Source organism: Pteronotus mesoamericanus, unplaced genomic scaffold (assembly GCF_021234165.1).
Source record: "Pteronotus mesoamericanus isolate MK-2021 breed Mesoamerican mustached bat unplaced genomic scaffold, CSHL_Meso_final contig_73, whole genome shotgun sequence".
Taxonomy (NCBI): domain Eukaryota; kingdom Metazoa; phylum Chordata; class Mammalia; order Chiroptera; family Mormoopidae; genus Pteronotus; species Pteronotus mesoamericanus.
The window spans coordinates 34,831,807-34,858,102 of NW_026555245.1; the positions used below are offsets into that span (position 1 = coordinate 34,831,807).

General features: G+C 36.9%; 1 protein-coding gene across 1 annotated transcript in view; it reads left to right on the forward strand.

The window, feature by feature from the left end:
• FOCAD (focadhesin) overlaps nt 1-26,296 on the forward strand; it is a 321,816-nt gene that overhangs the window by 105,347 nt on the left and 190,173 nt on the right. The window contains exons 10-11 of the mRNA XM_054583210.1: nt 1,795-1,997; nt 8,045-8,302. Of these exons, the coding sequence (XP_054439185.1) occupies nt 1,795-1,997; nt 8,045-8,302 (461 nt within the window). The remainder of the gene's footprint in view (nt 1-1,794; nt 1,998-8,044; nt 8,303-26,296) is intronic.

A 26,296-nucleotide genomic window follows, 5' to 3' on the forward strand; every position in this document is an offset into this window, starting at 1 on the left:
TTCTCATAACAGTGCATGTGGCATCCTCCCATATGTACAGTTGCTCATGCTGCTACTTCTGACAACCATAGATTTTTGAACAGCTTTATTGAGATATTACTATTTACCATAAATTTTACCATTTTAATTTTACAATAAAATGCCTTTTTACTAAATTTACATATATGCAACCAGAACCATAATTTAGTTTTAGAACATTTCCATCATCCTTCCCCCTTGCAAATGTTTTGTGCCCACTTACAGTTAACCCTCATTCCCACCCTTAGCCCTAAACACAAATGCGCCTTCTGTCTCCATACATTTGCCTTTTGTGAATTTCATATAAATGGATTTTGTTTTTTAACAAAAGAAATTTCAAAGTTGTATGGAAACCACATTTTTAATGCTGAAGCTACACTCTTGTTGTAGTTCATATATAATAGGATGCTATGGGCTCAAGCACTCCAATACTTTGATTTGTTACGTATCATAATTTTTGGTTTGTAAACGTGTCTCTGATTTGAAGTTACTTTAGTTAGATTGAATAAATCATATTGAAAATTACTGAGCCTGTATGTCTTGTTGAAAAAGAAGGAAGAACTATTTTTACTATATCAGATAAGTATTCAAGGAAATAGAATAATGAAGAGTACATTGATTAGTTCAAATTTGAAAAATGCATGGCATTAATATAATATTATGCTTCTTAATTATTAACCACAGTCTTGATTGTAAAGAGCAATTTATAAAAATGCCTAGAAGATTTATAATATAGAATATATAAATATTTGTATTACATGCATTTCCTGCTTTGTTAAAGATAATGAATTTTCATGGTATCTCAGAGACAATTATGGATTAAGATTAATATTTAGGGAAAAAATGTAAATTAATAGTGCTAGACAAACAGGTATTTGTTCTTCATACTGTATCCAGGTTTGACTTCCAGGTAATTTAATAACAAAATCCTGGCAACTCACTGACATGATGTAAGACTTGTAGAATTTTTTGTTTTTGTTGTAGTGGGGATATCATTTCATTGCTTCGAAAATTTTTTGTAGCTCAGAAGTCTATGAATAACATCACTTATTAAATCAGGGTTCATTCAATAATTGGAAAAAGTACATTTGTGCCTTAACTGATTCTGTTGTTAGTCTAAGGGAAACCACACATGTAACTAAATCATTGTACATTTGCTCGTATGGTTCTGATGGGGAGTTGAGTTGCCATGTTAAAAAAAAAATCATTTGTAAAACTGGGTTTAACTGTTATGCTGTACATGAACTTTGAGACTTTCCTGATCTGCTTCTTAGCAATTAAAATGGAAAGATAACCCTGCTTCACCTTGTTTATTTACTAATGACTTCATACAGTTCTCAGCTGGGTTTGTAAGGGAAGCACATATATTGGTCTTGCTTTGTGTTGATTAGGAACTCGGTGGTCTCTTGGCTCTGTTTATTGAAGGCAGTGGAAGGATTTGACAGAACAAAGACAAAAGTTGACTTGTAATATAAAGACATGTGTATTTCCCCCCAAAAGAGAGTTGATTTATACTTTATGATATATGATATGTATTTTTTTCTAAGAATATCATCAGTTTTTCAGTTAAATATAGAAACAACTTGTTTTAGATACTAGTTAATTTTAATGTTCCTTTTATTTTGAAAAGGATAAGATTTATCATCTTAGTTATATGTCTGACCCAGTTGTAAAGAGCTAAGAAAAATTCTTACATGTCTATCGTTTAACAAAATAGCGTTTTGTTTAACTGTGGTATAACTTTTTAAAAACATGAATTGTTGTTTTGATAAATAGCTTTGAAGCTCCTCTCTTTTGCTGAGGGTCAGAAAATTCCAAAGTCATCCTCGCTGCTAGTAATGCCAGTTCTGCAGATACTATCTTCTACTGCCTTGGAAGAATGCATATCCATGGATGAGGACAGTCCCTCGAGGCAGCAGTTGGCTCTAAAACTTTTGGAAATGGTACAGCAGGAGTGCTATAGAGACAATCACCAGAAGGTAATGAAGTTCATCCTTGTATCTTTAAAAACAAGTAAAGTGGTAATACGAAATTTAGATGTTCTGCAGATAACCTCACCTTCTTATGAAGTGTGTGTTTGGGTTTAAACTCTATCTTTGTGAATTTTACCGTATTGTCAGTCAGGCAGTTTTGTCAACATGTTAGTATATTTTTTTTGGACAGTGAGAGTGAAGGATAACCCTGTTGTGAAATAAGTTTTGGAAATGCTGTATAATTTGGAAATGCTGTAAAAGAGGAAGAGAGGCAGGAGAGAAACATTGATCAGTTATCTCTTGCATGCACCCTCACCAGGGACTGAACACGCAACCTAGGCATGTGCCCCGACTGGGAATTGATTCTGCAGCCTTTTGGTTTACAGGACAATGCTCCAACCAACTGAGCCACACCGGCCAGGGCAGAAATGCTGTATAATCTTTTTTTCTCCTTGAGTTTCCAGTGTATATTAGTTATTAAAGGTCCTGAGTAATCCTGCAAAAAAGGAACGACTTCTATTTAACCTAGTACTTCCCCTACTTATTTGAGCATGGACCCTTTTTTCTTGTCAGACTGTTTAAAAAGTGCAGCATAATGCTGGATCTTGGATAGTCCAGGGTGGGAAATCTCTTCGAATGCATGGAAGTTCTGGGATCTGTAAGAACTAAGACTTCATTTTTTAATATGGCACGTTGGGCCGCATTCCCTAACGTATTGGTTGTTGGCATCTCCTGTGTGTGTCCCTACTCTGCTGCCTTCAACTGGAAGACGGCAGGCCTGCCATACTCTTTTCCTCCTTCTGCCTGCTAGGCCTACCCATTCCGCTTTGTCAGTCTCGCTCTTCCTGTTCCTTTTTACATTATTGTGTTGTGAGTGTCTGGTTAGTGGCTGGGTTCTAGGCCTGTATTTGTTAGACCTTTTCTCTTTTGCTATTTCAGTTTTGCCTCCAGTGAAACTTACTAGTCCCAACTATTGCTTTTATGAGGATTGAATGAGGGTACAATAAGATAAAACTGGTGAAGCATCTTAAGTCTCCATGGAGAGAGAAATTACATAAATGCAAGCAAGGGCCATAGCTGTTCGACCTGCAAAAGCAGATTCCTCTAATCATGTATTGTTAAATGCTCTAGCAGCACAAATCCAGGCATTGTTATTCTTTGTTGGAACATGAAGCAGGATCTAGCCTATAGGCAAACTGAATATCCTCTAACTTCCTAAGTCCTTATTGTTTGACTGAAACTTTAAAACTTGAAATTTGTAATTGTTTTGTAGTAAGAGAAGGATGTTCTTGTATCTACCCTAATGGGAATACAAAATGTGGCCAAAATTTTCTAGTAGCTTTTTACCTTCCCTTTTGACTTGCCCATGCAGAACAATCATTGGAATCTGAATGGGCTGGGAGCAGGGCAGGATGTATTAAGTTTAAGAGTTCTTTTCCTTTAAATCATATGTGATATTTACTGAGGATCACCCTAACTCTAATACTTAAGTACTCAGCTTACTGTTTACTCAGGTGTGTGAATCTTATCTGCCCTAATAGTGAGGCTTGCCCCTTAGCAGTTGGGTAAGATGGAGGAGGGAGGAATACTATTAGAGCTGTAAACACCTCCTGACAATAGTGTGCTGCTTTGAGGCTTTGAGTAGGTATTTGATTACCCTTTTTAAAAATTTAAGCTGCTGTTTACTTTTGGCCTTTCTTCTGCACCTGTCCTGGACTCTATATTCCAAACATACCTATAAATTTAACATGTCCTAAACTCTCCAAGTTTTTTCCAGAATCTTTGCCTAACCTATTCATTCTTCAAGACCCACCAAAAAGTTCTCAGCCTCCCTGAGTCAGAATTAATTACTTTTCTTTGTATCCATAGCAATTTACTCAGTAATGTTATGTTTTAATTTAGGGGGTTACATATTTGTCCCTCCAACTATGCTATGAGCTCACTGAGGGAAAGAATATTGGCCCTTTACATGCTTTGCCTTTATTTTCTAAGCATGCTAATATTTAAATTGCAACAATTGTTGAAATTTTTGTATTTTTCCACCCTAAATGTTTCTGCTTCATCTTTTTTTAGCTGACCACAGATGAGAGAATTAAAAATATTTTAGCCAGTTGTTAAATTAAATACTTTCCTATTTTCCACATAAAGAAATTGGTAACATCCTAGCTTATCTTTGCATCCTTTATATCTGACCCATTGTTTACCACAAGTAGACATTCAATAAATTTCTCTTCAGTGAGGAATGTGTGCTTCTGATAAGATCATTTTACCATCTTGATTTATTACAGAAAGACCGTTGTGGTTTTTATTTTTATTAATTCACTATAGATCGGTGACTCCGACTTAAAATACTTGATTTAGAATTAGAGCAGTTCTTCAGAAGCTGAGTCCTTCTGGTGATTGAAGGCAAGGGTACATATCCTGTGCGATGCAATTCTGTATGGCCTGTCCTGTATAAAGTGTTGATAACCTTGAAATAAAAACACATTTTATCTTCTTTTTACTTTTAAGAATAAAAAATTTAAGATATCAAACTGAGCATTCATCTCTTTAAAATAAAAGGTTAGCGCAATCTAATAAACTTTTAACATTTTTTAGTATTGTATGGAAAACAGGATCCTTTTCTATTAGGCTATTTGTGTTCTCCTAGGGTAAAAAAAAATCAAACACTAGTTGTAAGTTCTGAAGTGCTTAAAATCTTGCTGCCCTTGCCCCCAGAGAATGCGGCAGGGGGCGGGCGGAGGGAGAATGCACCAATGTGAGAGTCAGGGTTCGGTCAGGAGGCAGACACCACACTGGTAATCTGAACAAAGGAAAATTTCATACGAAGGGTTATTCATTAGCAAATAACAAGTTTCAGATTTAGAGGGAAACAATAAATCAGCAGTAAGTTGAAGTAAACTGGTTTTGTAAAAGCTTTTAGTTGAAAGTTAAATGGAATTAGTAAGTCCTAGATCTTATGCTTCTATCATTGTCTTCTGATATGGTAGACATTCAATAAATTTCTGGATCCAGAGGATGGTGTGGGTTGTCTTTTGATAGTCATCAGCCACCCCTAAGCCTCTGAACTCTTGAGTAGATTCTTCATGACATAGACAGCACAAAGACCCTCTCGGGGCTTAATCTAATCCAGTCTTCTGTTTCTGGTCTAGTGAGTGATTAAATCCCTTCTAAGAAAACCAATCTTACTTTTAAGGGTCTCCAGGTTTGAGTTTCCATACCCCTTCTCCTGATCAACTCCTGGCTCCACTTTTGTTAAGCCTGTTTTAGTTACTATAATACATGAGTATTATTCTTTAAAGTTAATGAAAATCTATATTGTTTACCTGTACTCACAATTCCTTTTTCAGACCTTTTTTTGACAACTTACTGCAATGGATTTCTGGCTTATTGTTAATATTTAACATGCCTGAACATTTTTATTAAAAGCTTTTTAAAATAAAGATTCTCAACTCTTTTATCTCTGTTAAGGATGTTTTACAATCATTTAATATTTATTGAAATGATATTTTTGTATGGTTTTTTCCTTTTCTTTTTTATTGAGATATAATACACCTAACGTAAGCCTGTTTTACTTGTAAACACCCACTTTCTCCTCTAAAACACAACCTCCTAGCACATTCACAGGTCTTCCCACAGGCTGTGGGGCCATGATTTGGCAGCTGGTGCTAAGAGAAAACCCTTTGTTGCATCCTTGCCCGGGGACTGTGCCAGGGAACTTGATCTGTCCCTCACTGGACCAGAGACACTGTCCTGTGTTATCTTATTCAACACTGTGCCTTTCTCTTGCTACTCTAACTTAAGGCAAACAAGAAACAGACCCTACACCTGGGCATAATAGTTCAAGTAAAGTAGGCTTTGCTTCAGTATGTTTACTGATACATATCTGTATAATATTGCTCCTTTTGACTTAATTTATGGTTCATGGGGATTTCCAGTTATTTTCTTTTATACTCTTATGTGCCAGTTTTATTTTTCTCTCCTAAAGATGACAGTGATAATATATCCCTGTATTTTATAACGTTAGATACTGTGCTAGGTACTTTATTCATATTGTCTTATTATCTACCTCAGTAATCTTGCAGGATGGTAGTCATAACTTCCATTTTACAAATGAAAAAGTATGTCTCAGACAGATTGCATAACAGCCAAATAGTTGCCGTGGCTGTGCTGAAGTCATTGTCTTTTAAATCTCAAGTCCAATGCTGTTAGTTACTAGTCTAAAGAAATTGACTCTAGTTTGTGATGAATGTCATCTTAGGAAAAAAGTATTTTTAGAGAAAGAGAGCTATAATAAATTTAGGTATTTAATTTTAAAAATTTATAATTTAAAAAAATTATGTAAAATGGTTCAAACATTATAAAATGGTGTACCTTGAGTAGTCTCCTTTTCACCCTTGATTCCCCTTGTCCAGTTCCCACTCTCTCAATCCCACCCTCTCCAATAGAAAATGAAAATTAGTGTGTATTAATTGCTTTTTAACTTGTCTAGGTACTCTTCTTTGCGTATACAAGCAAATATAAATATAGAGTCTCCCCCTTCCAAAAAAAATACACTATTTGTATCTTGTATTTTCATGCGGGAGATCTTTCCATATCAGTAAAGATGGAGCTCCCTCATTTGTTTTTGTAGTGGCATTTACTTTCAGATAAGTATTATCTCCACTCATAAGCGTACACTCAAGATACTGAAGATCTATGTCCTCAAGAAAACTTTTATAGAAATATTTATAGCAGTGTTATTCATAATAACTGAAAAGTAGAAACAATGTCCACTAATGTCCATTGATTGAATGTACCATTTTTATTTATTCATCAAACAATAGAATAACATTTGACAGTGAAATGAAGTATTGATACCAGCTACAACATGGATGCAAACATGCCAAATGAAATAAGCCAGTCAAAAGAGACCACATTTTTATGTGGTTTCTATTCTATAAAATAACCAGAAGAGGAACAGAAGTGGATTATGTTGGCCAGGGAGTGGGGGATCAGGGTGAATGAAGAGTGATTGTAAATGGGTTTGGTGTTTCATTTTGATGTTCTAAAATTAGATATTGATGGTGGTTACACAATTCTATAAATCACTAAAATTCATTGAGCTGTTACCTTTAAAAGGATGGATTGTGAGTTATATCTCAATAAAACTGTTACTTAATAAATTTATAAAGTTTAATTTTTACTTCCCACCCTTTCATTTCTTATCCTTATCTGTATAAGTCAGTCTCCAATAACACAGCAGTTATAATCTAGAGAGCTCTAATCTGTATCAAATTCTACTCTTAATTGAATTATTTTATTAGTTAGGAGGCTATATCTAACGCTTCTTTAACATCTATGGCTTCTCCTGAGCCATTAGGGCACACAGCTAACTTTGGCAGAGTTCTTTCCATTCTCTGACCCTGACTGCTTTTATTTCTTTGAGGAGCAACTTCAGATTGACTTAAGCATGACATCATCTTTGGGTATCATTTCAGTTTGGAACTGTCAGGCAGTTTCTTACTGCAGAAGTTATTCAGTTACAAATGAATTCCCAGGCTCCAGCTGAATCAACTCTGTTCATATTAACATACTGTCTATTATAAAAATAAATTGTTCTTAGTCCAAGTTTGCCATTTGCCCAGGGCTGCCTCTGACCAGGGTCTGGAGCTGGGTAAATGCAGTGTTTTGTGTTTTTTTTCTATCTTCCCTCTCATTAGTGAATACTTTCTTAGTGATGATGACTTCCAAACTGTTTTGCCTCTGGATCTTATTTATTGATTGATATTTTTCTACCTCAACTGGGAACGAATGGACAATACGAGGAAAAGTAGTGATAAACTGTTCTAGAGTTCCTTATAACAACTGTTTTCCTCTTGCATAATTCTTTTGGCTCTGGCTCAGATATGTGTGGAGAGGGTTGGGACAGGCATTGAAAATTCTGTATGCATTTTGTTAGAAGAATTCATTTCTTAAAATGAAATATAAAATATAAATGAATATGAGAAATATATTTCTGACTAATACATTTATCTCATTTTGCTCATGCTTTTTTTGCATTTATTTTTCAGCTTTCCTACAAGCTTGTGTTTCCCATAACCAGCATGTATGGTTCAATATTAACAGCCTGGAGGATCCTTGAAGTAATGAATGAAGAATCTGCAGTGAGTGACTGGTTGGCTTCAGTAGAGTCCTTGCTCCCTATTACTACAGTGATCCCTGTGCATGTTTTTCTTCTGTTGGTTCACCTCCTAGTTGAAGATAAAGGACAAAATCTTCGCCAAATACTGAAGGTCACTACAGAATTAGCCCAAGCAGATTCTTCTCAGGTAAAGAAAGAAAATAATGGAACAGTAATGGTGCGGGGGGTGGTAAAATTTAACTACTGGAATTATAGATTATTCTTAATTTGTGGATGATTATTATCATTTTTAAATTTTGAGTTGATTTTTTTCTTCTTCTTCTTTTTCCTCCTCCTTCTCCTTCTTTCTCTATCCTTATATTCCCAATTTGCTGTTTTTCTCTTCTTACTCTGAGTTATGTATACTCAATGATGCAAAAGTTTCTTTAATGAAAGCACATTTTGCAAGGAAATCTGCACATGATGTTATTCTGGTATTTTTGTTTATTGGTAGATGTGCAAATTTGTAATTCTTTTGTTAATGCTTGCAGCCTACTGTAAAATGCATATCTTTTGGGTAGATGCAAAGTAATTAATTGAGTTTAAAAGTTTCTATGTAATAGGCATTAATCTCTTCTTAACTTGTTGCAGTTTGCTTCCCTCTTTATTTAGTCATTTAGTAAACTAAAAAATATTGTGTTCTTGCTATCTGTGGTATTAATTGACATGCTGTGATGTGAGGATAAATAGTTATTCTTGCTCTCTGCACAGAACTTGTAAGAGAGCAATTAGATATTAATAAGACTCCCTGCCCCCTTTAAACTAACCATATATTTAGCATAACATTCTAATTTTTTTTTCCATTGAATGGAATCTGTAGAATGTATTTCCTGTGAAGGGGTTTTCTAAGTAGGCATGGTATTTTTATTATTTTCTCTTTATTGGTATCTGTGTTTGTATTTCTTTTCAAGACAGTGAGGAAAAAGTCCATCTCTTTATGGCAAATTATGTGTTCCTACAGAAAAAATTTGGTAGTGAAGATGCATAAATGTTTATTTAATATATAAAATTAACGTGTGTGGAATTCCTTTTTGTCAAGTAAATAACTGCTGCTATCTCACAAAGAGTTTTCCTTGTGACCAGACCTCTTCTGGTCTGATTATGCAAGTGGTCTGTAATATACTCAAAGTACCTTTGCCTCGTTGTGTTTTGTATGTATAATGGGACTCATTTCAACTTGCTTCCTACTGTATTTCTCCCTTTACCTTCCCTAATGATCTTGCTTCTACCAAATGTTTTCTTTCAGTGTTGACACTTTGTAGGATAATTTCTTTAGAATAGCTATCACCGAGATGATACCTGGAGATTATCTGAAGTTACACAGTAGGTTACCCGATCTGGGTATGCCACTGATGTAAAATATGTGTTGCATATGATGCATATGTGTGTTGATACTCAGGAAATTCATTGAGTCTTTGAAATTCTAGAGCAGCGGTTTTCAACCAGTATGCAGTGGCTCACTGGTGTGCCACAAGAATTTTTAAAACATGCAAAACCTGACTATGTAGTCAGGAGCACTGACATCTTTTCCCTTAGATTGTCAAATAAAAAAATGAAAACAGCCAGTACAACAATAGCTGTCTGATGTGAATGAATCAAAATGAATGAATCAAAAGGTTGAAAATTGCTGTATGATACTTATGGTTACAAGTAACAGAAACCTGTCTGTCCTAAACTTTTTATTCACTCTCAAATTTAGAACAACCATGGTCTAGATTGTGTAATCATTTCAGAGTTTCTTTCCTCTGTGACTTGGTGGAACCCCAAAGCCTTATAACCTGGTATTCACAATCCAAAAGGAAGGGAGTGGCAGAGGTTTTGGATTCGCTTTGCCCAGGTCATGTGCCCACATTGGATCCACCATTATAAACAGGATAATGGGTCACTTTAATTGATTATCCTCAGTAGAATGGGGGTGGATGCAGTGTCAGGGTCCTGAAATTATCTGTGTCACCAGGATCATGTGGAATGAGGGAGGAGTGAGTTTCCAAAGGAAAAATAGTTTCCTGGGTTTTTTTTTTTAAAGTAAGAGTATGCAAAATAGGAAAAAATGTGGAGAAGAACTTCTTAGTTAGCATTTTGGGGACACTGAAAAGCTGCAAATGAGTTTCAGGTGTTTCAGTTGTGCTTACATTATTCCGCCACCTCTCAGCTCTCAGGTAGCCAGGCAGTTGTCTAAGCTCAGGGTGCCAGAGGTCCTTAGCTGGGAGTGTCTGGCCATCTGGGGTTTTTTTTAGTTTTTATTTTTTACTTATCCCAGTATCCTTATATACATTGTTTTTCATGTGTGCCATGAAAGTAAAAGCTTGGGAAGCACTAGAGTGACCACCCAGTTTCATTTATTTATTCAATAAATGTTAATAATGAAGCTGTACCATACATTGAAGTCCATATTTTATACTTCTGTTGATTACTTTTTAGTTTTGAAAGAAATGAGAAAAAAACCCCAGTGTAATTGTGCTTGTAAGGTAAATGGCTGGGTGAAATGTTTAAATATAATTACACCAATTCATGCAGAAACAAAAGCAATAACATTAATAACAACTTGGAAATGGAGTCGTGTATTTTGAAAAGGACAAGTAAGTGTCCCAGAAGTAGGGTATCATGTTTTTTCCCTCACTTTTCTTTATGAAGTGACCATACTGTATCATTTCACTGGTCTTAAGCTATAAGGGAAAGCAGCTAAAAAGGGAAGACTGAATGTTTTGAAAAAACAAGTTTCTGATTGTGAATAGGTGCTTCAATTAGATTTGGTTGAAATGAGTTAGAGTTGTAATTTATTATTGGAGGAGTGTTATCTACTTCTTTATGTTGACAGACTATGTATTCCTGGTTCATGTGTGTTTGTTCTCACCTTTTAGCAAGAAGCTGTACTATATATTACAAGCGATCATTGGTTCAAACTTTGTTGTGGTGGTCACTTAACTTCTATAGTATAATTCACTGGCCCACAGTATACTTATCTAAGTGTTATGTTTTATAAGTTCTGTCCGGAAAAAGTCCAGCCATTGTTACTATAACAAGAACAGCTTGCGGAACATCAGTGCAACCTGGAAGCCAAGGAGAGTGGATTGGAATGCACATGTGTGAACAACGATGACTTCACTGTACTAGTCAGTGGGGGCAGTAGACATTGTTGAGTGAGCATGTGTACTGTGTGCCATCACATTCAAAAGGACTGAGTGAGTAGAGCAACAAATCTGTGTCAAATTGTGCATTAAGCTTGAACATTGCTCCGCAGAAACTGTTCAAATGATTCAGAAGCCCGCACCTGTGGGCAACTGGTGATTCAACATGCCCGTTCATGCATCATGTCTCGTGCAGCTTTTTGGTGAAACATCAAATCTCGCAAGTGACTCAGCCCCCCTACAGCCCAGAATTGGCACCCTGCTACTTCTGGCTTTTCCCAAAACTAAAATCACCTTTGAAAGAGAAGGGATTTCAGACCGTCAATGAGATTCAGGAAAATACGACAGGGCAGCTGATGATGATTAGAACTGTGTGAGGTTCCCAGGTGCCTACTTTGAATGGGACTGAGGTGTCATTGTCCTATGTATGTTTCTTGTATCATTTCTTTTTCAATAAATGTCTGTTTTTCATATTACATGGCCAAATACTTTCTGGACTGATCTCATATGTGACAAATAATTGAAAGAGATGTGCCATACATGAAATATGCTTTGGTAGTATTGTTATCATTATTCTAAAGGATTAATATAAATTATTTTTAGTAATACTAATTAATAGTAATACAAGTTATCCGTGTCAACTAGTAATGTTACATTAGTGTTAAAAATGGTAAGAAAATGTGCTTCTAAAAAACATGATTCTGTTACTTCTTTTCATGTAGTTTGATGGATCCCCCTTCCCCAACAAGTTTTTATCCTTAATTTCTCACTTGGTTCCCTTGTGACTTGCATTTTCCAGTAGGTTTAATACATTTAAGGCCATGGGAGATTACAAAGTTGAGTAGTCTGAAGGGAACTTGGCCTTGTTAGTACCATTTTAGAGTTAACTGGAAGCAGATGATGTTAAAATAACTCGATAGTTACCCAAAATCAATACTTGAAAAAAGATAGTTTAAGGAACTTTCTTTTTCCTGTATCTAGAAATGTTGTCAGTAGTTCCTAATAATCCCTATAGTTTTCTTACCCTGACATGAGACTTAATTTGCAGAGGATACAAGGTCTGGTCAGGCAGTGCTCAGTAGAAGTTAAGTACATGTTACATTTTTTAGAGGGAATGTTTTAGAGTATTCTACAGAGAGATCCAAGAATGGGAGTCCTGTGTGAATTTCCATAGGTCTTGAAAGTTTTCAGCACATTGATTTAGTATAGAGAGAGGATTCCATATCATAGTCTTTGCTTATAATAAATGCAGTGCCATCCCTTTCCTTAATTTGTGTTTTTTCCCCTCCTGGAAGTAACAGCTGATAGAGTCACATGATTTTTGGTTATGTTTATAAAATAGTTACTGCCTTTCTGTTAACTGAGTTTTTTTTTTTTATTTTTATAATTGGAAGTAAATTACTCAGGCTGCCTTCAGAGATGCCTGATGACAATTGAACCACATTGCTTCATGGCTCATGTAGAGTAATGTCTAGCTGGCCTTTTTCTTTCCTCTTCAGAGGAAAAGAGAGCTATTTTCTACCTCTTATTTGTCCAGGATCTGGTCACATCTGGTGTGAAATAAATGGAAGTGAATGTTAAACACAGGCTCTACTGAGTTAATTGAAGAACAGTATGGGCCCCTGGCCTAAATGAAGACATTCTCTGAACTTTATAGCCCCTTAACCCTTAGCCAGAGATTGACCAACCTGTGTAACATGATTGTGGACAGTTGGGAAATATCTAAGATTGGCATAACCTCCTTAAGAGATTAGTACTGCTTAGTTAATAAATGAGTATTGACTGACCTTCTATCTCCTCGTTCATAAGAGCCCAGCTCAGTGACCTCTCATTTGTGAAGAAGGACATCTGGTTCTGTGAGCTGCACTGTGTGCCTCGGATGCACACTTACTAGGTGATAGCACGTGTTTTGTGCTTGCTCAACCTGTTCTATATACCTGATTGCATCTGGCTTCTAAGACTCTCAGCCAGAAACCTTACTTTTTCTTCCTTTCTTCACATCCCTTCCTTCCATTTTGGATTTTATGTGTAGTTCTGTGATGACTCTGACCTTAGCTCCCAGTAATTGCCACCCATGCTCCCTGTGGCAGCATCGGGTAAACTGTCTTCCTGGGAAGGCCCCCACTAACCCCCACCCCCACAATGTTCTCTGGCCCCTGACCCCTTGAGAAGAAAGGGATATTACCTCTTGAAACCTCTAATATCTGTTAGCTTAAGCAGTACTTTATTAACTATATTATTAGCTAATTATTTAGTATTCAATGATTAATGTATTAAATATATATTAAATATATATTATTATAATAATTATTTATTATATTAACTATGTTATTAACAGTGGCTTCCCTATAGCTGTTGTTATTGAGATTTCTCCATCTGAAGCATTGTACCCTAGAGAATAATAGAGATGTCAGAGGAAGCTATTTTTCCCAAAGCTGTGCGATTCTGCAAAAGCCTTATGGCAGTTACTTGTTAGTGGTTTTGGAACTTAAGAAAATGTGTTTTTTCCTATGTTTCTACCTACATTGTTAAGAGTTTATGGCAATATTAAATATTAATAGTTAGGTATCTGAACTGAACATTAATCACAAAGATTAGTAATGTTTTAGATAGGCTGAGGTGGTTTAAAATAAAATCTTGTAATAGCTCAGTAATAACTCTAAATACTATATGTAAGGCATATCAATTTCTTTTGATTGATTTATAAAATGGAATGTGCCAAAGAGGAGAAGTTAATAAACATTGACTTTACAGAACCACAAGTTCTTAAGACCTTACCCTCACAGAGGAGCTTAACAAATTAAGCTTTGTAAAACTCAGTGCCTCTTTCAAACCTTGATACTTGCTTCTCTCTTTTTTGGAAGTGGGGATAGATTTGTGAGAGGTTTTGTTTGTTTTATATTGTTTTGTTTTTACTTGCATTTTACAACTCTTCAGCCTTTCACTTCGCTTTTATATTTCGGTGGTTAAGTCTAGCAAAAGGTCTTGCTTAATGAGAACAGTTGCAATTTTTTTGATGATTTTATTTTATCCTTTAATGTTTCCATGGCTTAATTTGTTCCATTTGTAAAAGTGTATATACTTTTGAGCCATTTGAAATCATCTATGTGGCTAGGTTCACAGCCTATGACTTGCTAGTCTTTTAAAAGTCATATTATCAAATAGTAAAAAGTTGACTTCCAGGGCAGAATTCTGTTCTACTTTGCGTCATAAGCCATATTTTAACATGGAAAATGCAAAGGAAATGTGTGTAATTTAATGGTCTGTAAGTTACTGCTGTGAAAAAGGAGAAAATATGTCCTATAAAGGAACTTGCACAAAGAGTCTTTGGACACTTTGCACTCTGTTGTGTTATCACCAAATTCTGTGAATTGCAACCGCCACAGTCAGTCTGTTTCCTGAAGTCTGGTTGTTCTTCACAACAGCAAAAGAAGCCAGAAAATATAGTACTTTTAATAAAGAGCTATACAGATAACAAGTGCTATATTACTATTCCCATTGATTATGTCTAGAGCAAAATTGGGAGGAGCTAGTCAACTTGAAGCAATTAGACAAAGGAACACAAACCAAAATACCAAGTCAAGTATCTTTTCCATCCTGTGGCGATACATTTATTTCTTCTTTATAAAACCCACATAGATACCTCTAGAATCAATGTTTTTAGCTGTCATTTGAACCTTTTAATGTTTTGCAGGGTTTTTTGTTTGTTTTTGTTTTTGCAGAAAGCCTAGAGTTTATACTCAGGCAGTTGAAATCTTTGCCTTCCCTTAGTGTTAATAATGGGCTGAGTCTCTTCTGATGAGTCTACAGATTGTACATTGCAACAATTCTCACTTAAAACATTGTGATTTTTTAGTTCAACTCTATATCACTGTGACACAAGCTTACTAATAAACTAAAATAAAAGCCATTTGTCTTGTTGTATCACTGAAAACCGAGTATCAGAAAGAATGGGGTGAAGTTTGATAAGGATGGGACCCAAAACTGCACTGTGAACAATGGAGTGTATCTGCTCCATTTGAATATCAGGTAATGGTGGCCTTGTCTTTCAGTTAAAACCTGCATAGGATGGGCTTGTAGTGTGGGTGAAGAACTGAGAGGGGGATCAGACTTTGTGGTAATTCTGAATTTCATAACAGGCATGAGGAATTCTGCTCAAGGCGGAAATACATGGAAGTCCACCCATTGTCAGAATAAAACTTTTCTACTTTAGTCAGTGAACAGAGAAGGGAAAAGGGGTTATTGGTTTTCTCTCCCTACTAAAATAATGGCATGACAACCTAAAGTAAAGCTGCCAGTGGACATCCCTTACCATTTGATTACATAGTCAGACCTTCGAATCTGAGGAGAGTCTTATTTATGGAAACATTTTCTTAAATTCTGCAGACAAATTCATGTCATCTCCCTAGTTTTTAATGAACTCTACTCATTTAGAATCTGAACAATCTTTTTTTAAAATTATATTTTATTGATTATACTATTATAGATGTCCCAATTTTCCCCCTTTACCACCTCTCCACCCAGCACTCCCTCTCCCTCAGGCAATCCCCACACCTTTGTTCATGGCCATTGGTCATGTGTATAAGTTCTTTAGCTACTCCATTTCCTATACTGTACTTTATGTCCCCATGGCTATTCTGTAACTACCTTTTTGTATTTCTTAATCTCCTTACCTCTTCATCCATTCCCCCAAACACCTCTCCCATCTGGCAAACATCAAAATGCTCTTCTTATCCCTGATTCCGTCTCTGCTCCTCTTGTTTGCTTTGTTTTTTATATTCAGTTGTTGACAAGTGTTTATTGCGACTTTATTGTTCATAGTTTTGATCTTTTTTTCCTCAAATACCAAATTTTGCCATGTATAATATGAACATTCTTGCCCAAATTTTTAAGAGGAGAGTAAGGATGTGCATTATACATGGGTATAATGATTACATACTGCGGGTAAAATAATCTCATATATAATGTGCACAAAACATGTATGTGAATTATACATGGGAGCACATTATACACAGCAAAATATGGTAAGTCCCTTTAACCATATTTCATATAATCATGGTTTGGTGATGATGAACTCCTTTAGTGTTTTTTGTTTGTTTGGTTTTTTTTTTTTTGGTCTGGGAAACCTTTTATCTGCCCTTTGATTCCAAATAATATCTTTACTGGTTAGAGGAATGTTCGCTGTAGGTCCCTGCTTTTCATGACTTTGAACCTTTCTTACCAATCCTGTCCAGCCTGCAAAGTTTCTTTTGAGAAATCAACTGATAGTCTTATGGAAACACCTTTGTAAGTAACTGCTTTTTCTTGCTGCTTGTAAGATTCTCTCTGTATCTTTATCCTATGGTGTATAATTATGATGTGTCTTGGTGTGGGCCTCTTTGCATCCATCTTGTTTGGGACTCTGTGTTTCCTGGACTTGCATGCCTATTTCTTTCACCACATTAGGGGTTTTCTTTCATTATTTTTTCAAATAGATTTCCAATTTCTTGCTCTTTCTTTTCTTCTTCCAGTACCCCCATGATGCAAATGTTGGTACGTTTGAAATCGTCCTAGAAGCTTCTTTCACTATCCTTATTTTTTTTTACTTATTTTTTTCTTCGTGTTCTAATTGCTTGATTTTTGGTTCCTTATGTTCCAAATCATTGATTTGATTCTTAGCTTCATTCACTCTGTTGTTTCCTTGTAAATTGTTCTATACTTCAATTAGTGTATCCTTCATTTCTGAATGAATCTTTTTTATGCTGTTGAGGTCCTCACTAAGTTCCTTGAACATCCTTACAACCAGTGTTTTGAACTCTGCATCTGATAAATTGTTTATCTCTGTTTTGTTTAGTGCTTTTTCTAGTTTTGATCTGTTCTTTCATTTGGGCCATGTTTTTGTCTGTTCATTTTGGCAGCCTCCCTGTGTTTGTATCGGTGTATTAGGTAGAGTTGTTATGACTCCCTGTGTTGGTAGCATGACTTAATGTAGTAGGTGTCCTATATGGTCCAGTGGCATAGCTTCCCCTATCACCCTATCTGGGTACTTGAGGTGCGCCCTCTGTTTGGGCCTAGTATGCCCTCCTTTTGTAGTTGAGCCTTAAGTAAGTGCTGTTAGTAGGTCAATGGGAGGGATTTCCCCAGGCCAGGCAGCTGCAACGATTGACTGTGACCACTGACCACCATCTTCACCCTCCGTGGAGGATCTGTGTTGCAGGGGAAGGGTGTTGGTTGTCCCATGTGGTCTGTAGCTGTCCACTGGGTGCACAGACTTTGGGGTTTTCCAGGTGGTGCAGGCCAAGGTCAGCCACCACCTGTGTTCTGCCTGAGGCCACCCATCATGAGCTACAAAGCAATTTGCAGACGGCTACTACTTGTGCTAGACTTGAAGGTTCCGAGGAGAAGCCAAGCAGGAACCAAGGCTGGCTGCTGCTACTGCTGGGCCTGGGCCCACTTAGCAAGATGTACAGGGGCTTGAGACAATCTAGAGCTGGCTGTTTCTTGTTTGAGAGGATGTAGGAGGATGTGAAGTATGAGCCAAGACAAGCCATTCATATTGAAAAGCCACTGTTAACAGCTTGGGTGGGGCAGAGCCTCAGGGAATCACCAGGGCAGGGCAAACAGTTTGAGCCAGATTCCAGGAGTCTGAGATATGGTACTCACCTGCCAGCTCTGCAGCTCTGTTGGGGGAAGGCTCAGAAATGGAACAATGGCTGCTGCCTTCTGCTCTGTCTGTAAGAAAGCTGTGCCCCAGTCCTTACCCTGAGGCCAGACACTTCAGTTCCTCCCTGTATGCTACTGGTGCCTTTCACACTGCTACCTTGGCACTGGAGCTCACTCTCAGTAAGTTTGTGTGGAGGTCCTTTAAGAGGAACTGTTGGGGATATAGCAGTTTCTTCCATCAACTCAGTCCCTGCTGATTTTTACAACCAGAAGTTATGGGGACTTACCTTCCTGGCACTGGATGCCTGGGTTGGGGGACTTCACTCGCGAGGTATTCCTCCTGAATTTTTATCCACCACACATGGGTGTGGAACCAGCCTGTTCTGCATCTTCACATTTCTGCCCCTCCTACCAGTCGATGTGGCTGTGGTTTCTTTAATTCTGTATTTATCAGACTTCTATTCAACTCAATTTCTGACTGTTGTGAGGGGTGGTTGTTGTATAGTTTAGTTGTAATTTTATGTGGTTGTATGAGGAACTGAGCCATGTCTACGTATACCTCCTCCTTCTGAACTATTGTGCTGAACGAAGCTAATAAAATAGCTAATATTGACATGCTTTCATATACCAGTCACTATTTTAATAACTTTATTTGCCTATGTTAACAAACTGATTGAACACTCACAGCTGTTTGAGATTGGTACCACCGCTATTTAGGAAACTGAGGAACTGAGTTTGATTAACTTACCTGAAGTCACACAGCTAGTAACTGGCAGTCAGGATTTGAACCCAGCACAAATGGTTCTCGTCACTCATATGCTATACCATCTCATTGTAACTTTTTGTTAAAATATTTAAATTTTTTTGAAAGAATAAACAAGGTTAACTAGCTTTACATTCTTTAGATTGGTCTAGTCAATTGTATAGCTAATTAAATGCTAAGAAAGATGGGAACCTCATTTTGTTTGAAATCTAGCCAGATCTTCAGTCTAGTGTGATTATTTTTGCTTCTATAAATCACATTTATACCTAAATAGAACATATACACAGGGTCACGACTCATGTAAGCACACATTAAAAGAAAGATTGAGAAAGTCTAAGTGAATCGGCATCAGCAAGCATGCTTGCAATTGGGTCAAAAATGATTCCTTTATATTTTTTGTTTTTAATGATCATAAATTCAGTATTCTGAAATCTGATCAGATACAGGAAAATTTTTTTTAGTGAACAGAAAAGTATATTGTATTGTATTCCCTTTATTTCAAAAAGTGTTTACAAAATGTTGAAAAAATTATACCTTGACTGTTATGTTTGAACATTTAAAACGTATGGTATAATACAGTTAATTTAGGATCTTCTAACAACATGAAAGAATCATTCATTCAGTAAATAGTTATGGAGAAACTTTTTGGGATTTTCATTTTAATTGAAACTTGGGATACAAAGACAGCTCTTGGGGAGGTCACAGTACATAGAGAAAATTGGCAATATGCAATCAGAATAACCTGTGATAAATGCTATGATGTAGGGAAGTACAGAGTGTTGTTTGAGCCCAGAATAGGGCAACTAAGTCTTAATAGGAAGACTGTCTAGAGTATGTTATTTATGAACAAAATCTTATTGAATTAATATATGTTTAAAAAGAACATTTCTGAATAAAATCTTGGTATGATTGGTCCTATTGGCTCGGCACTAGAGACAAAAGCCCACTGCTGAGAATGGACAACCACTCAGTGACTCAACTTCTAAAAAAAGTGGGGTCCTATACTTCCTCCAGAAGTTACTAAGAGGTAACAGAGGCCATCCTGTTAATATCAGCTCCCCAGTCTGTTAGAACACAGGGGAGGCGGGGCAGTAAGAGTCCTTGAGGGGAGGACCCCCATTCTTCTAGGCACTCAGCCTCCCAGCTTACTCATGCCTCCATCAACTGGTGGGGGTACCAACAGAGTCACGCAGAGATTGGGGGTGCCTATAAGAAAGAAATACCTACAATAATGACAACAAAAAAGATCTTTGAAATGAACTAGAAGAAGCATATTGCCTGTTTCTATTGCATATGAAGTGCTTTTTATATATGTGTTCTATGAGTGCTGCCATTGGGCATGCAGTGTAATAAATAAATTTTTGGAGGTCCTGGAGTAGTTCTTTGTGAAACGTCAGTGATCAGTAATTTTCTGTTATATTTCAGGTTTAGTTTTCTTGTTGCAGAATGAAAGAAAGCCACTGGTATTTAGTTGCAGTTGTGGTTACTGTCTGTTAGCTGTCACTGACAGGACAGGCCGTAATTTTGTGGGAGAGGTCTACTACAGAATTCTTTTTTTTTCTTTTTTAATTAATTATTTTTTAAAAATGTATAAATCATGTTCTATTACAGTTGTCTCAATTTTTCCCCCTTTAACCCCCTCCACCCATCCCACCCACATCCCCCACTCCTGTAGTCAATTCCCACTCTGTTATCCATGGCCATGGGTCATTCATACATGTTCTTTGTCTAGTCCCTTCCCCTTTTTTCCACCATCGTCCTCTTTCCCCATCCCCTCTGGTCACTTTCGGTCTGCTTCATGTTTCTGTGCCTGTGGTTTATTTTGTTCGTTAGTTTATTTTGTTGAATAGAGTCCACTTATAGGTGAGATCATATGGTATTTGTCTTTCATCAACTGGCTAATTTCACTTAGCTTAATATTCTCCACTTCCATCAATGTTGTCACAAAAGGTAAGAGTTCCATCTCTCTTTCTTTCTTAAATGCAGATTGATTTTATTTATTTTTTAAATGTCAAAGTTAATTATAAAATATTAAAAAAATTTAAAACCACTATAAAGTCTCAGCAATTAAACCAACATGACACTAGCACAGAAATAATCAAATAGATCAATGAAATATAATGAGCATTCTAGAGACCAACGTATATACCTGTCTAACAATATATGATTAAGTTGATGTTTCAAATCAATGGATAAATAAGGCTTATTCAACAAATAAGGTCCATGGACCACTATTACTTGAAATAAAACAAATATAGAGCCCTATTTCACACATTATGCAAGAAATATTCAGGTGAGTTAAAAATCAATATGTAGAATCTAAGGGGTTTTAGAAGAAAATAGAACTAATATTTTTCATGACCTGAAGTAAAATATTCAAACCCAGAAGCTATAAAGTAAATTGAGAATATGACTATATTAGACATTTAACTATATAGTAATATACATATAAAAAAAGTTAAAGGACAAGGAAAGAATAGAAAAGTACTTGCATCATATCTAAAACATGGTTAATAGGTTTTTTTGTTTTTTTTCTGGAAAAAAGTTCTACAAACCTTTAATCAATAAATGGATAAAGAAAACCAAAAAGTCATTTAAAGGTTTTTTTTTTAAATATTAGAAATAGGCAAGAAATATACTAAAACAGGTTTAGTTTCAACAAATACTAAAGAAACAAAATAACATCACTGTCACAATCAGATTAATGAGTATTAAAAATATTGTTAATATCAAGTATTGGCAACTCTGAAAGGAACTGGGTATTCATAGGAACTTTTTCTTCATCTTAAAGCAGTCCCTTTAGCATATTTTGCAGTGCTGGTTTGGTGGAGGTGTAGTCTTTTAGCCTGCTTTTGTCTGGGAAGCTCCTTATTTTGCCTTCCATTTTAATTGAGAGTCTTGCTGCGTAGAGCAGTCTTGGTTGCAGGCCTTTGCTTTTCATGACTTGGAATATTTCTTGCCATTCCCTTCTGGCTTGCAGTGTCTCTGTTGAGAAGGCAGCTGCTACCTGTATCTGGGCTCTTTTGTATGTTACCAGCTCTTTCTCCCTTGCTTGCTTTAGGATTCTCTGTCTTTGATATTTGCCATTTTAATGATGGTGTGTCTTGGAGTGGACCTCATTGGGTTCCTCTTGAATGGGACCCTCTGTGCTTCCTGGACTTATGTACCTTTTTCTCTCCTCCAATTAGGGAAGTTTTCCATCATGACTTTTTCAAACAGGTTCTCTATCCCTTCCTCCTCCTCTTCTCCTTCTGGTATCCCTATTATATGGATATTGTTATATTTCACGTTGTCCTGCATTTCCTTCAATGTCTCTTCATTCTTTTTGAGTCTGTTTTCATTTTCTTGCTCTTTCTGGGAGCTTTTTTCTACCTTGTCCTCCAGCTTGCTGACTTGGTCCTCAGCTTCATCTAGCCTGCTTTGGATTCCTTCTGCTGTGTTCTTCAACTCAGAAATTGTATTCTTCATTTCCTCTTGTCTCGTATGGATAGTTTCTCTGTCCTTTTTCATGCTGATATAGTTTGCAGTAAGTTCCTCATGGTTTCCCTGTAGTTTTTTGTAATTCTCTCTGAGCTCACTGAGCTCATTGAGCTTCCTTAGAACCGTTGTTTGGAACTCAATATCTGATAGTTTACTTGCCTCTGTTTCTTTTTGTTCTCTTTGTGGGATTTCCTTCTTTCCCTTTGAGTGGGGCTTATTTCTTTGTCTTCCCATTATTTGTGAGACTCGTCTTTTTTTCTTCTGCTTCTTAAATTGATCTGTCTTGATTTCCTGACTTCGTGGTATGAACTTCTATGGAAGGAGACTTCTGTGTTTTCCTTCTGGATCTGCCTCTGATGACGTCAGATGTTTACCCTGTCTGACCTTAGACAGTCTGTTTGAGACTTCCGGGAATCTGTTAGTGGCTGTCTCCTTCTGCTGTTAACCTAGTCACTCTGCACTCAGCAGGCTGCCTTAGACAGTTCAGGGTGGGGCAGAGTCCCTCCTGGGGGCGGGGTTACTGGGTCCTCTGATGCTGATGTGTATGGGGGAGGAGTTTGCACTGGATCCTGCCGGCTAATCTCTCAGTTCTCTCCCCAAAGCCTCCTTCCCCAGTCTTTCCTGAGGCGTCTCTAGCCCACTCTGCCCCGACTTTAGCAGAGACCAGGGTAAGTGGCTGCAGATAAAAATTTATGTGTTGGCCCTTTAAACAGTTCTTTGTGTCTCCAGCCGCCTTTCTCTCACAGAGAGCAACCCTGCTGCTTTTTGCAGCTGGCTGTTATCTGTGTACTTTTTGGGCTCTGGTGCTGTGGGCTAAAGATCCCCGCTTTCGGTTTAGACCCCGCTCTTCTCAGGGAGATCCAACTGGCCCTTTCAATATCCTTCTGGTGCTGCCGCCAGTAGATACCCCGCCCGCCTTCTCAGGTCTGTACCGCACTCCTTACCAGTTAAGATTATGCTAAAGCTGATTCTTCTGTCTCCGAGGTTACAAGGCTCCTCTCTCGCTCTTGTTCAGTTGTTTGTTCCAGGTGATTTTTCCACAATTTAGTTGTAATTCCAGGTTGGTCCCGAGAGGAAGTCAGTGTGACTTCCACTCACTCCTCCGCCATCTTGATTCCTCCTCCAGAATTCTTAAAGTTGAACAGCTACGTTAGCTCTCTTATCAGAAACCTTAAGACGTAGCCTGTCCCTTTGACTTCTGAGCATGCTGGACTTCTACGCCACCAGTGACAGCTTTGAGCTTTTTGTTACAGACATAGTGTATGTAATAGACTCTTTGGCAAGTTTTTAAGACAATTTATGTAATGGAATTGGGCATTCTAAAGTCAGTTTATTTCAAATGGGTAGACATGGTAACAAATTCAGTGGAGGCGGACAGGTAATTAAGACGTGACTTGGGATGATTTCTACATGTCAGGCATCATGTGTTTTGATTAGGCTTTTGGAGACCGTGTTCCATGCCATACTTGTTTATTAACATTTTTGTGGTAGTGGATCATGTCTGCATATGAGACAATTTACATATTTTTTCTCTATCTAAGAAAAAAACATAAAACTATATGTAACCTGGATTTATCATATCACAGAGTCAACACTCAGGATGAATGAGATGAGGACAAACTTGCACTTTGAAGTGTCCTATAGTTGTGAATGTAAGCTGTCTTCAAAGGATATTTTCAGTAAATTACAATTAGATTTAAAATTCATAAAATGAATTCCTCAAGGGAAACTACCTGACTTGTTTTTGCCTCCTAGTAATCTTGGACAGTTCCTGGGCTTTACCTGTTTTGTTGCTTGATTGAATTAACACATAAAAATATTAGATATATGTACCTATCATCCTGCAAACACTAAACTGTTTTTTAATATTGTCATGTGTTACCCAAAGTAATTGAGGGAACAGTGCAGAGTCCAGGGAGAGGGATTAGGTTAGGTTAGATTACAGTAAAATCTTATTAAATGAAATCCTATTAATTTAGGGATCTGGGTAATTTGATATCGGCTGAGTTAAAATGTAGCTGATGTTAAAGCTTTTTTTTTTTTTTGACTCTGCGTTTGCTCATTTTCATTAGTACAATGAATGTGCCAATTTAAAATGATCAAATTATCTATTCATTAAGACATCAGCAGGGACTAGTACTTGGCAACACTTAGCTAATTAGTTTGTTGCAGTATTTTTGTGAAAGTAATCGAATTTTATTTCTTTTAACATTATTTTTAATCCATCTCGTCTACTTTCATTGTTTTCAGTAGTCTAAATTATTTTTAGTGATAATTATACTGGTGGCATTTTACTCTATGTATATTTAATTGTTAAATTGTATTGTTTTTATTGGTAAACTTGACCTGTGTGGAATTATCATTCAGCTTGAGATACTAGAGATACTTTGTCTTTTTTGGACCCATTTTATTTACCAAGAATTTAAGTTATTGATTTCTTCATATATATTGTATATATTATATATAATATATTGATATATGTATATTAGTCAGTTGATGGACTCATTAAAAATTACTGTTGAGTACAAGATGGTATTGTCATGTGGAGGGATGTAAGTGTTTTTGGAACATACATGAAGAGGATCATAAGTTTCCTTTGTGCAGGGGAAAAGGAGAGCACTCTAAGGCAGAATGAAGATCATATTCAAAGACATAAATATGTGACAGGTCACACTGTGATAGTGAGACTACAAGTAGTACTGTATGAAACTGGGATATATAGAGTGATAGAAATTGATCCTGGAGTGGATACTGGGCAAGCGTTTGGAAGCAAGATCCTGAAGTGCCTTTCAGTAAGGCAGGAAATGAGAATTTAAAGTATTGGAACAATCAGATATAGAGGAGACAGTTACATAACAGGATGTTAGAAGTTTTGGTGGGGACCTTCAGATACCAAGATGAGTTTTGGGACAGAATACCTGGTAGAATTTGTAGAGTATTAGGAATAAACCTGGATATCTTAGTACTACTTCAGTTTTTAGCCCTCATTCATATTGAAGACTAGAATTAGGAATGAGAAGATCAAGAGAAGAGAGAAGATTCTTGTAGCAAGATGCCAAGTTCTGAGTCCTACAAGTGCTCGCCCCTTATCTCAATCCTAGTGACAAGAACCTCAGTGGGAACCACTTCCCCCAATCCAGCTGGATATGTATCTCTTGTAGTTGGGATAGACAGATGTATATGGTAGGTTTGCTGCTGCCCAAAAAAGTCTAAAAAGAGAGAGCTGGACTGGCTAGTTTGTGTGATGGCAGAAGTGAAGAGGAAAGTCCTGTAATGTAGGGATTGGCTTGCATACCAAGAATTCATCAGAGAAAAAGGTATGTCGCTGTTTCCTATGGATAAAATATGAGCAGCAAAAACAAGAGTACTACAGCAGAATTGTCTCTTTTCATCCTATAGTTCTGCTTACAAGATTGCTGGAGGGGCAGAACAATTGAACCAGAAGAGAGCATCCTACTTGCATCAAAAATCTAGAGAACTTAATCTTGCAAGTTTGGGCTACTTGCCATGGAGCAGGAGGAGAATCTCTCTAAGGCCAGCGGGTGGTAAAGACACTCCTGGCCTAGCAGCAAAGGAGTGCTGACTCTGCTCCTCAGAGGAGCCTGCCCAGATCCAGAGATGGGAGGGGGAGGCCAAGCCTATCAGCATCAATTAAAAGGTAATAAGGTTAAGGGAACCCCTGAGAATTCCTCCAACTGTCACTGTAGCCCTTTTTTGCAGATTCTTGATATAACCTTTGTAATTTCATCAGCAAGTCAGTAAGAAATGTGTAGATGTTCTCAGATTTAGGCTTCTGTGGGCAGTGAATGGTGCTGAACCATTTATTGTAGTAGAGATTCCAGATGGTTGATTTATTTCACACTTTTTTCTTTGGTGTCCACTTTTAAATTTTTTGTGCTTTGCTGAGGTTTTCAAGTGGAGATCTCAAAATTCACTCTATCTAAAGCTTTTCTTGATAATGTCATATTGGCTTTATAATTAATGTTGCATTGCTGGAATATTGTGAAGCATAAAAGTAATTGCAACAAACAGTTATGCCCATTCTCTCCCTTTTCATGTTTTTTTTTTTTTTTCCTTTGAGACAGTGGAATTTCACTTAACGCACATAGAAACAAGAACCTTATGCACA